This window comes from Gymnoscopelus braueri, assembly GCF_963280865.1.
Source record: "Gymnoscopelus braueri genome assembly, chromosome: 17".
Classification (NCBI taxonomy): Eukaryota; Metazoa; Chordata; class Actinopteri; order Myctophiformes; family Myctophidae; genus Gymnoscopelus; species Gymnoscopelus braueri.
Window position 1 is genome coordinate 35,429,211 of NC_137617.1, and position 13,243 is coordinate 35,442,453.

Genomic DNA, 13,243 nt, shown 5'->3' on the forward strand with positions numbered 1-13,243 from the left:
AGGAAGTACTCCAATAAAGTATTAAACATACCAAAAAAAGTACAGTACTTGAGTAAATGTACTTACTTTCCAGTAATGCCGCCATATTTAATTTATAAATGCGATCAAATTGGATATTAAAGAAAGGAGGCCCACAGTCCGTGTATTTTGGCAGATCCAGTACAGGAGCTGGACAATGAAAACTAAAAAGGCAGTAGAGATTGTCTGTCTCTTGCCATTTGAACTGCCAACTCATTTGACAAAGTGTAAAAATCAAACTTTATTTAATCCTTGCTGTTCCTGCTCATCCTTGGTCTGGGGCAAATATTTAACTGGTCAGTGAAACAGTAAATCCAGGACCAGGATTGGTTGCCCAAGCAGAGAATGCAGGACCGGCCCAACCTCGACAAAGAAGTTACTGCAGAGCAGGAGCTCGGCGGCCTTGCTGTGACATCGTCTTCATTACTCTTTGACGAACAACACACAAAAAATTCTCTCACACCATCATGCATGGCACAATGACTGCTCTCTCATCATGATACTGACTAAACTATTAACATGATACTGACTATGATTCTCTCCTAAACTATGCAGGTAAATGTCCTAAACATAGTTTAGTCAGAATCATGTTTTGTCAGTACCAGAGTATTAGTGTTTCGTCAGTTCCAAGTCGTAGTCAGTACCAGAGTATTAGTGTTTCTGTCAGTTCCAAGTCGTAGCCAGTACCAGAGTATTAGTGTTTCAGTCAGTTCCAAGTCGTAGTCAGTACCAGAGTATTAGTGTTTCAGTCAGTTCCAAGTCGTAGTCAGTACCAGAGTATTAGTGTTTCAGTCAGTTCCAAGTCGTAGTCAGTACCAGAGTATTAGTGTTTTGTCAGTTCCAAGTCGTAGTCAGTACCAGAGTATTAGTGTTTCGTCAGTTCCAGGCTTAAGTCAGTATTAGTGTTTCGTCAGTTCCAAGTCGTAGCCAGTACCAGAGTATTAGTGTTTCGTCAGTTCAAGGCTTTAGTCAGTACCAGAGTATTATACTTAAAGTTTACTACTCGATTCAAGTATACTTAAAGTTCTCTCTCTCTCTAAACTATGATACTGACTGATTCTCCTAAACTATGTTTCTGACGAAACTATAATACTAATACTCTGGTACTGGCTACGACGAAACACTAATACTGGCTACCACTTTAATATCAGACTGACTATGATTCTCCTAAACTATGATTCGTCATCTTCATTGACGAACAACACAATTCTGCTCTCTCATCATGATACTGACTAAACTATTTTACTCTATGATTCTGACTAGTAGATCCTAGTATCTTATAATAGTTGTGTTCTCTCTCTTATGTTGTGTCATAGTATATAATGTTCTCTCCACTCTCCGCCTCTTCCTAGCCCCTCCCCTTCTTCTATCTAACTCCACCTCTTCCTTGCCCCTCCCTCTCAATCTTTCTGTTGTAATATTTCAGCTGCCCCTTTATATTCTTTCTATAACCTCTCCACTATATTGTCTGGAAACCACAGGGGACACAGCCCCCTGCGCCCACCCCGCTCACGCATGGATGAGATGATCTTCAGTACCCGACACTGGCGCAACTTATTTCGACTAGTCCTGGCAATGCCAGTCCTTGTGACTTGAATTTAGTCCACTAGGCCATCATACCGGCTGAAATTCACTGCTTTCTGTGTTGCTTTTAAGAGTTTCTGGGTGTGCGAGTTCAAACCTCACTCACTCCTTACCCTGAGCCTTTCCTTGTAAAGGAAAGGATCAGGGTAAAGAGTGAGCAAGGTGTGAACCCATGGACTCTAGATCATATAGGCACTGTCTTACACACTGAGCTATTGACTGCCTGTCTGTGACATGGTCTTCATTCCTCTTTGAGGAACAACACACAACAATACAAAAAAAGAGAAAAAGATCTTAACAGCATATTATTTTGTCTATGGTTTGTTGTGCTGTTGCTTGTCTAGTCTAGATGTTTGAATGTTTATGAACCACAATGGAAACAAGGCTTTTCTGTCATTATCCATTTGGCCTTCAGATTATTGCAAGGCACAGTGCGCCCTGTACTAAGAGCATGCCTGAGAACCAGAAGGTTATTATAGGTTTGATTCCTATCCCTGACATAGTGTGAAAGTATCGACAAATTTGAAATATATATATTCTTTTTAAGTATTAAATATAAATCTTTCTCATGGGGGGCCCTGACACTACATATTTTCACATGGGGGTCCACTGCCAAATACATGTCAATTTGGGGGGGCCTTGAAAACAAAATGTTTTAGATCCACAGAAGTCATAGAGACAGTTGAATGGATAGAGTGGCTGCACAGTGAGCCGAAGGTTACAGGTTCAAGACCCGCTCTCTGCAGTATGTTAATATGTCCCTGAGCAACATATTTATAACTGCTCTTCGGAGGGCAGAATCAGATATCAGCTGGGTAAAACTGCCTGCATGGAAAATATTGTACTTATACAACAATTATCTGAGAAGTTACTAGTTCATTTGTAGATTTCGATTATAAAAAATAAAATTAAAACATTAACCAATTCAGACATGTATGAAAATAGCCAATCTACAAGCTCACAACGCATCGCTTTGAGCTTGTAGATCTGCTATTTTTTTATACATACACTACTGGCTGTATGGGCTGCGTTCGGAAATATAGCACTGAGCGCACTGGCCAATACAAACTAATAGGCACGTGCGCTCCTGGTGCGCATTCCCGAACGCAACCATGATAACTTGTGAAATGGGACATTGTGATCACGAGTCAGACTCCAGAGGTAATGTGTATCGATTTGTGTGAGTTTGGGACAAAATGTGTGGGAGGAATGACGCATTCAGTATGTGTATGTATGTATGTATGTATGTACAGTATGTATGTGTATCGCTTCCCACACTACACACACGCTTCCCTATCGTCAGAACAACATAAATCATTCCTTTACTCAGATGATACAGACCCGAAAGGTCTCAGGTTAAATGCCCTGCTGTCCAGAGAAACATTCCTTCATGGTGTGAGTCCTGATAAAAAACACTCAATCAGTGATGCTCAACCTTTTTTAACCCATTAAGACCTGAGGCCGATTCTACAAAATGCCAAACAACGCCAAACTTATGTTGCTATATAAGTGGTGCTCAAAACATTTGCATGTCAAGGACCCCCAAAATTATATGAACCCCAGAAGCAAAGATTTGAGTAAAAAAAATTCACACAATTTCACAAAAAATACTGTATATATATTCAAAGATTTGCAAAAATGTTCAAGATTTTTCAAAAATAGCAGATCTACAAGCTCATAGCGCGGCACGAAGTGACGCGCTATGAGCTTGTATTATCTGCTACTTTTGAATAGCCAAAGTATAAAATAATGCTTTTTAGCTCAAATATACAATGGGCCTGGCTAAAACATCTGAAATAGTGATAGATGTACATAATGGAAGCAGAAAAGCTTTCAGTGCTCCATAAATGACTGCATAATGCAAACATATGAATCATATTCCGAGTGACTTTCCATCAGGCCTTATTTCCCCACAGTGCCATCATCAGCAGTGCCTGGCTGCTGTTAAATGACATTTAAAAGAGAGGCGCATTACGGATAAGACATGTCAGCCTTTGATAAGACATATACCGTCTGTAGCTTTATTATGAATATGATCACTCTATTCTTCTGGACAGCCTAAAGTACCTGCCCACCACCATGGGGTTTAGACACGCTCCATAATAAAGCCCTCGCCTACAAAGAAACACAAGCAGAGCCACTAGACAGAAAACCCACTTAACTAAATCAAGATCATAAGAAAACAAAAATAATCCATCTGACACATCGGAAAGAATCAACCCAAAAACCAGAGCAAATTAGAACGCTATTTGGCCCTAAACCGGGAATACACAGTGGCTTAATACCTGAGCACTGTGACCCAAAACTAAGGAAAGCCTCAGGCAGACCTGGCTTCCAAGAGAAGACAGACTGTGCCACCCACTACACACAAAACGTAGTGGAAACTACCTACCAACTGTACCAAGACATCAGAGACACAGATTACAAACGCCCAAGGAGAGTTTGAAACATGACAATTAACAACAACAAAACTTCCATATGTGCTGGGTGAAGTACAATAATCTGTAAACACAACACAACACAAGATGTGTGAGTTGTTAATGTGTCCAATGAGAATACAACCACCATAAAAACGAAAAATAGTTTATTTTACTTCATTATTATTCTAGTTTTGTACATACAATACTTGACTGCAAAGTGGAAATGTTATATCTGTTTATACATTTCTTTTACATTTCTTTGAGACTTGTTTTGTAAACATATGTTTCCTATGCCAGTAAAGCCCCTTTGAATTGTACTGAACGGAATTAATAATGTGTGAGGGTGGAACTGCAGGGTGGAGGGTGACTGAAGCTGGAGCTGGGGTCGTGGGGACCATTCATATATCTACAGCAAGAAGACAACAAGATCCTGCATCAAACAGCTGCAATCCACAGTACTTCAGCTGCAGGCCTCTCTTAGTGATGAGCTTCACACATTTTGCAGATTGATTTCGATTCGAATGCCAGAGCCACCGACAAAGCCTATTCACTTTTCATCCATTGTGTACTTTCAATCTGATTTCAATGGAGTGGTATTATAGGTGGGCTGGACTGCTCGGTTCAAAAGGTGAAGGGCATTTCAATGACGCCCTGAACAATGCCCGGAGACCAACCTACAGTACTGTACATGAAAACATTACTGGGAACGACATTACCATTCAACAATCTTGAATTGTCATTGGACTGACACAGATACAGAAAATGACACTTTAAGTAACATTTGATGATTTTTATGAGGACATTTTTCGGATGCATGAGGCTCAAGAGAACTGATTTAGAGCTGTGCGCACGTTTTCCCTTTAAACAGATTAAGCTTCTGCAATTACGGACTGAACTGCTACTCACATAATGTCCACTGGGTGGCACCACAGACAATCAGAATAAAAAAGACTTGCATGCAAAATCTTCATGTGCTTACCAAGCCAACTCCTGTTCAGATATACAGACACGAACACAGGAGGAACTGTGAAGAAGTCCACCACTGAGTTGACCTCCAACCAGAACCACAGCTTGTCATTGGCAGCAATGAACTGTGAGAATAAAGAAACAAAGCATCAAACTGAGTAGAACAGATTGCTTCCGAGCCAAGGTTGAACAAACCTGGACGGTACCTCCATCCATGGGTTCCCACCTTAAATTTGATCAATTAAACACTTAAGCCATAGACTACCAACAGCAACATTATATTTTATATTATATCAGTTTTCTTTGGTTTTTTTCTGAAAACTTTCAAAAACATTTCAGTGGTTAAGAAGCTCTGTAGCAAACAAAGGCTTATATTCACACTTCTTTTCCTCAAGATGTTAATCTTCACAAATCAATATTAAGATATTAAGATTTTTGAACACATGCAGTTCATTCATATGAGGAGGAAAAAAAACACATAATCTTCCTCAAAATTCACGGTTGTAGTTAGATTATAGAAGCTAATGGGGTTCGAGTCGGGCTGAAACCTTGCCCAAATTTGGAGTCATACATCAAATGTATGTCATAGTCGACTAACATCGTATAGATGACTGATGTCACAGATGTGGCCACATAAACTCCAAGATACATATTGGAACCATAAATATATAACTTTCACCATATTGGGTGGGTGAAAAAACAGACCCTTGACATTTCCCCTTTTCAAGGAAATACATGTATTTATAATTCAGTCTTACCAGAAGCAGGGATAAAACATATATCCCCACCGGCCACATTAATGATATGGGGGGGATATTAAAAGCAGCAAATCAAACCCTGACTTGGTATCCCTTGCCGTCAAGAACAATGTAGTTTAGTCACAAGCCCTACTATTGTTATTGTTACTACTTGTACTGTATCTCTTTCTGTCTCTCCTCAGTCTGTCTCTCCCTCTCTCTCTCTTCTTTCCCCCGACACGGTCGAGGCAGAAGGCCGCCACCCTAGAGCCTAGGGTCTGCCTGACGTTTCTTCCAGTTAAGAGGGAGTTTTTCGTTGCCACTGTCGCAAAATTGCTTGCACAGGGTGGGATTGTCGGGTCTCTTCTCTACATGTAAAGTGTCTTGAGACAACTTGTTGTGATTTGACACTTTAATAAAATTGAATTGAATTGAATTATTAACACTTTCATTGGTTAAATATTTATAAAACCCAGACAGACATAACCACTTTCACATTAAAATTTCTTCCAAAGTAGCAAGAGCAAAAGCTGATCTACAACCTCACAACACGTGCAGTTTGGTGAGCTTATAACTCGGCTATTGTTGCTACTTTCGCCGCGTGACACTATTGTACGACAAAATAGAGCATTAATTTACGAAAAACATATCGTCACTGTCGGTTAGAGACCTTGTATCTCCAAGTTTTTGTATGTTTTTGCGTGAAAATGAATGGCCTACTTCAGCATACAAGAGTGTCACACGAAAGTAGTGAAAATAGCAGATCTACAAGTACACAACGCCTTGCGGAGCGAGGCGTTGTGAGCTTGTAGAGCTGCTATTTTCACTAGCTTAAAATGTTTTTAAGATAATAATAAAAAAAGGTCGGGATTTCACTGTAACAGTGGCTATACTCACGCGAAGGCCGAAGTATAACAGGAAGAACACGTTAAAGGCCATGTCGATCTGCAATGTGAAGTCTTCGTAGAAGTTCTGACAGGACTCAATATCGCTATGGGATGGAGAAAGAGATGAGGCGCGTCAATGTCCAACAACTGGTGATCCCAAGAGAAAAGAACTGATCAAAAGAATATGACATGAGATTTCATGAAAACATAAAAAAAGATGCATTCTTCTTTTCCTGAAAAAGCATTTTAAGAGAATATGAAGTTCACAAAAAGTGCAAAATTGTGATTTTTTTTCCCAAAGCTTTTTCTGTTGAGAAAAAAACATGCATTCATTGTCACACAAGCAATAATTTGTTGTTATGCCTGATTAACCCTTAAATAACTGCCAAAAAAAGAATGTCTTTGAATTTGCAGAATGAATCTGCTTTCTGGGTGCAATATCATTTTCATGTTGCCATGATATTGCAGGACTGCGTTCCCTGTCTTGTAGATGGCATTTCAGGTAAGCACAGGGTTAAGTCTGATGGAAATGCAAGAGCCATAGCAGTAGTTTAAGGGTTAAATGCATGCAGGGTTCACGTCTTCTTTCATGACGTCAAGCAGCCATAGCAAATACTAGCAATGTAGTGAAGTCTCACCCTCAAAAAGCTTGTTTCTGGCACTACGAATTCAAATAAAGAGAAATAAGTCAATGTAAGGACTTGGTAATGATGCTATTAAAAAAATAAAATAATAATCATCACAACCTGGGAATGAAACAAGACACCCTCAATGTTATCCAGACCAAATATGATATCATAGGCTTACCGAGGAGGACACATATTGTACATCCAAAACTTACCATCATCATTCAGAGAGACAACAGTTAATAGACTTAAAGGCATAGTACAGTATGTAACTTTACCCTTTGTTTACATACAACAATAAAAAATGGTGGTAACACTTGCTATGCATCCCATGTCTATGATGCATTATGAAAATACTTATAACCCTCTATTCCAACAGCTATCAGTCACTGGACTAGTGTGTCTGGTGTTTACCTGCAGAAACACACTGCCCTCTCGTTGTATTTTTATGTTTTAATTGTTTGTTTCGGTAGACGGGGACGTTTTTGGTCCCCATCAGAAACAAACAGTGAAAACACCAAACACGCTGTTTGTTTTGGTAGACGGGACGTTTTTTGGTACCCGTCAAAAACAAACAAAAGTGAAAACGCCAAGATACAGTGAGAGGGCAATGTGTTTCTGCTTCTTAAACACCACCACATTAAGTGACTGATGACTGCTGATGAAGAGGGAAATGATTGGTAAAGAAGGATATGTAAACACAGGACAAAGTTACACACTATGCCTTTAATGTATAGACATTAAATCTAACTTGCTATTAAAAAAAGAGTAATTGACAGAAATATATATCTCTGCTGTCGGGCAGAAAACCAGCTAACTCCAAAATGTTCATTTTTTAGGAAATGAAAAAACAAAACAAAAAGTGGGAGTTAGGAGGTTTTGTCCATCATTGATAAGAACAGCTAAATGGACCTCCAAGCTCACAATGAGGTTGGAGGTCAGGGTGTGGAGCCTGGAGTTAGCAAAACCAGCTAACTCCACCCCCCTTTGGTAGAGTTAGCTGGTTTAGCACACAGTTTGACGATCCAATGGAGTTAGCTGGTTTTGTCTGAAGCGCTTTTTAATACTTTTCATTGGTTCAATAGCACTGATTTATGAAAACTGAAAAATTGAGTTACTGTAGCTGGTTTCTGCCAGACAGCAACGATTATTAAATAGCACAAATATTCTACCTTTTTGAAGATTGTAATTATTCAACGTCCGTTATGATGGAGCTGGTGATAGGTTAGATTGAGTTTAGAATGGAGCTTGGCACATATTATTGGTGAACCATGCAGATTGTTATTCCTTGCTATGCAGGAGGATCACACATTTCTGCGGCATCATGTTATAGGGGCGAGCTTATCTGAGTTCCCAGAAATTCTCGGATAAAAACGGGAGGGGAGGGGCAAGCAGGTCACTGGCACGTGATACAAGTCAGTTCCCCAAATTATTCTGGGGGGGTCCCCAGATGATTAGCTTAATGTGCAACATTGTTTTCTCACTCAACAGTAAACAAACCAACATACAGTATAAGTGTATACGGGGTATCTGCACATTTCTAAAGTGACAATTTGAGGTCTTTTAAGACCTCTTTTAACACCAAATTAGCCAAATTGTCAAATATTGTGTAAAAAAGAGGCAAGAATTGTGAAAATAGCCGTGACATTTTTAAATTGCTTACAACTAGTTAGGCTATTTTCACAATATTTATCTGTGGAATCGAGTCAAACTAAATGTAATGCCTACAATTCCAAGTGCTTGTCAGGGTGGGGGGTCCCTAGTTCAAATAGGATTATTTTGGGGGGTCACGGCCTGAAAAGTTTGGGAACCCTTGATATAAGTGATGGTTCGTTTTCGTGCTGCTTGTTATGCTAAATGTACTCCTCATAGACTTTCTTACTATATATACACATGTGGCTTCAGTAGCAGTGCATGCTCTTTATCTATCTGACAGTTGAGAACATTATGGATGGGCCATGACACCATTGCTATCTTCCATCTTTAAAATATAATAACTATGTGTCATAATAACATAGTGGTTGAACACAGCTGTAAGATTGACTAAACAGACTGTGAAATATGTCACAGATTATTTCTGGTCTGATCCGATGTGCAGCAGTGCAATTCTGTTTCAATATTTTTAATAAACAAAAGTAGGTAGACAATACAGTACACTACGAGCATGGCAACCCATAGGGCACAACATAACACCACATAACAATACAATAAAGACACAAGAACAAATCATAAAATACTTATTCACACCAAATACAGTGTATAACTAGAAAAAGTGCTCCTCGGAGCACAGGTCTCCGCCAGGTCAGGTACGTTATTGTGGCCTCCTGGTGGCGCTATAATAGGCCAATGTGAAAAAGGTGCCATTTATTCTTAGGTCGTTCACGGCAATCGGACACTGCATTCATGATTTGAGGCATTTTGTTCCAAAAATGTGTTTTGCTAAATTACACCTGCTGGTGGCGCTATGTGAAAAAGGGTGGCATTTCTTCCTCGGCCTAGTGGGAATGTGTTTGTGAAATTTCATGGAAATCGCAAGCTGCGTTCATGATTTGAGGCATTTTGTTCAAAACGGACCAATCCTGCACATTTTGGAAGCCAACATTAGGCAATGAGGATGGAATATGGGAAATCGGACAGATCCGTGTTGATCACATGACTATAGAGATACTGTGTACCGATTTGCATGATGTTTGGATAAAATCTGTAGGAGTAATGTAAAAAAAATGGGTTTTGCACAAATCGGCCTCCAGGTGGCGCTATAACAGGCCCAGAGCCTCTGCCTATGAGGCAGAGGTTCTGAATTGGCATCCAGGGAGTGTGTGTGCACAGTTTCGCAGCGACCGGGCCAACGGTGCCGGAGATTTGGTGGTAACGGACGGACAGGACACACGGACACACACTCGGACACACGCATGGACGGACGGACGGAGGGGGAAACAGACTCTCTTGCCATGCCTTTCGGCCTGGCGGAGACAATAATCATCACAATATTGCTGCCAACAACATCTCTCCCATTTACAGCTCAGCCATTAGTATCCATCCCCTCCCTCCCAATTAGTATGACATCTAAATGGCATCCTCCTGCACTCCAATACACTAATGGCAGTGCAATTCAACAGATTCTGTGTTTTGTCTGATGTAGTTAACCAGACAACCAAATGAAGACCTGGCTATCAGGTCGAAACATTGCACCATTGGGAGCTTTAAACCAGATATTTTACCTTCTTCTCCCAGACAACCAAAGAACCAGAAAACCAGAACCAAACCAATACATAGTTAGCTTCACACAAATATCTGTCTCTGCCCATTATTCCCAGACATCGTTTTTTTTTTAAAGTTTGTTTATGTTTAGTTTTATTATGGTACAGTACAATACAGCATGACCACCGTTTCTAACTGGCACCTCTAAGAATAGTTCAAACATGTTAGATGGTTCTGCCCTCATTCACACTAATGAAGCATCAGCCAACCGAATCGCTGTCATAGCGGGGTGACAGGCCAGAGTAATGGCCGAAGCGCGCCCAGACCCGCTGTGCTAAATAATTGAGTTCCAGTGGGCCTGGCCAGGAAGGGACTGAGCCTGTTATGGGACCCAGCAGAATCCTGTGCCTGATATCTCTCCATCGTAGCTGTAATAGCCAAAGCTGCAGAGCCACACAGTAGGGCTGCATGGTTCTTGCTGAATGTGAATCACGATTTTTCTCCCAAAGAAATAATGATTCTCTCATTCAGTTCTGTCTCGACTGCCATTCAACACGTACGGAGCAGGCAATGATGCAACACTATTAGTTGTGAGAGGGCATAAAGTAGTGTTTTTCTTTTGTGCATTTGCATTTGTGTGGTTTGGTGGCTGGGGTTGTGTCCTTCAGTCCTAAATCAGATTGGATTTTGTGTACATACAGTACGCGTATGCAGTCAATACTTTAGTAGATCTCAGCTTACAATTTTAGATGTCATTCACTGCCATTCATGTTAAAACAGTGTGGAAAAACACTCAAAGTTTTCATTTATTTATTTGTATTATTAAATAAAAACTATTTCTCCCCTCATTCTCTCAATTTAGTCGTTATGCCACAGTTGTGTGTCACTGCTAACCTCTACGGTTGGTCACGTGGGCGGGTGCAGACAAGCATATCTCCTCCGATACAGAACGAAGCTATACTTCTTTTCACCTGACAGACAGTAAGGAGTTTCACCGGGAAGCCCAGTTCCCCTCCCTGCTGAACAGGCGCCCTGACCAACCCGTAGGAGTCACTAGTACAGCGACAGAGATCTCCCTCCCTGCCCGGCTTCCTACCCTCGAACACGGCCAATTGTGGTAGAGGATTCAAACCCCTAGGGCAGGAACATTACCCCTGCACCACCCGAGCACCCTTCCACTTTTAAGGTGTAGGACGTAATTCACCCTTTTGGAAGTCACTACTCCGTTTGTGCCAAGTAAGCTCAATTGGTAGAACACTCGCCTTTGAATCTCAAGGTTCTGGGTTCGATCTTGGATGCCGCCAACTCAGTGTAAGAGTAACGCGGCTTGGGCATGGGGTCATGGGCGGTAAGTACTGGGAGCTGACCATATATACTGTAGGTGTGGCGCTCCACCTCAGTCAGCAATCCATTTCCCAGGGGTCAGACGCCCTCGTTGCTACTTACTATACTAACGTCATTTATGTTAGTATAATACTATCTAACTAATATCACTGCATGGCTCGAATAAAGCCATTCAAATTTGTAATTGATATACATAAACCTAGAAAAATGGTTCCTTACGTGCTGCATTTCAAACTCGAATTTTAGCTGTATTCAGGTACATTGTGTAAAGTTTATTAAATAAGGATGACATGTAAACAAACTCAATATCTAAACTGGGGATGACAAGGTTCTAAACTCTAGCAATTTTGAAGAAAAATGGTTGAGGTTTATGTAAACTATGAGGCTGATGTTGACGATAATAATAATAATAATAGCTTGAATTTATATAGCGCCTTTCATAAAAGGACGCTTTCATGAAAAACAATGGACAATGCCATGTACTAACAATGGCATGGTTCTTTAATTCATATTTTCACCAACACATGCTCTGTTGTCTGTTTTAATCCAACTCAAACTGTACATCCCATCCAGATAGATCCATCATGTGTGAAATGGTAATAGTCGTGGAGATTGGGGACCAAAACGCACCTTGAGGGAATAAATCACTCTGTCTACATGCTCATCTTGAGCCGTGGCCGTGGCGCTTTAGCAGATAGTTGCAGATAGATTGCAGATTCCCTCGGTAAAACTGCAGCTTTACCGAGGGAAAATCCTTTTCTTGGTCAAGTAACAAGGAAAACATCCTGCTCAGACCCGATCCAGAGTGTGTTAAGTTTTCCCTGGGCCATACCCAGTGTCCGTTATCGCAGTTCTCTAACTGTGTTGACATTTCTCAGTTGTTTCCTGGTAGAGTCCGACCGATAACACATTTTTGGGTCAGACGCCGATCCCAATTAATTTTATATATACAATGGGGGTTGTATTTTGTCTCCCTGCTCTTCTATTGAGACATTCAGATCAAAGGTCATGCCTCACCTAGACACGGATCTGACAAGAATTTTTACCTGATGGTCAAGATTCAATTTATCCCCTGAGCAAGCATTTATGTAGCTCTATTTAGCTCAATGGTAAAAATGTCAGCCCTTGCGCAGGCAACGGGTAGAAGAGGAAAGTTACATAGTGCATCTTTAAAGGGATTGTAGGCGAGTTCAGAGGTAAAAAAAAGAAAAAACTATTGTCAAACACCGCACCTCTACTCCCCCCCCCCCCTCCTCATCAGCAGTTCGTTTCCCCGACGACCAGGGGACTTCTAAACAGGCCATGCCGAAAATAGGTTGCTTTATTCGGATACAATGGTGTCACTGCCCGCCCCTGCCGGTTCTCTGAATTTATATTTTTAAATAGGCTCTTTCATGATAAATTGACCACATATATGAAGTTAAAGAACTAAATTCTATCCAAACGATATCTTAAAAGTA

The 13,243-nt window shown here is 40.7% G+C and overlaps 1 protein-coding gene across 2 annotated transcripts in view; it reads right to left on the reverse strand.

The window, feature by feature from the left end:
- LOC308103994 (calcium-activated potassium channel subunit alpha-1-like) overlaps positions 1–13,243 on the reverse strand; it is a 142,724-nt gene that overhangs the window by 58,404 nt on the left and 71,077 nt on the right. For both annotated transcript variants that reach the window (XM_080454235.1, XM_080454236.1), the window contains exons 4-5: positions 6,623–6,716; positions 5,002–5,113 (exon numbers count right to left, since the gene is read on the reverse strand). In XM_080454235.1, the coding sequence (XP_080310361.1) occupies positions 5,002–5,113; positions 6,623–6,716 (206 nt within the window). The remainder of the gene's footprint in view (positions 1–5,001; positions 5,114–6,622; positions 6,717–13,243) is intronic.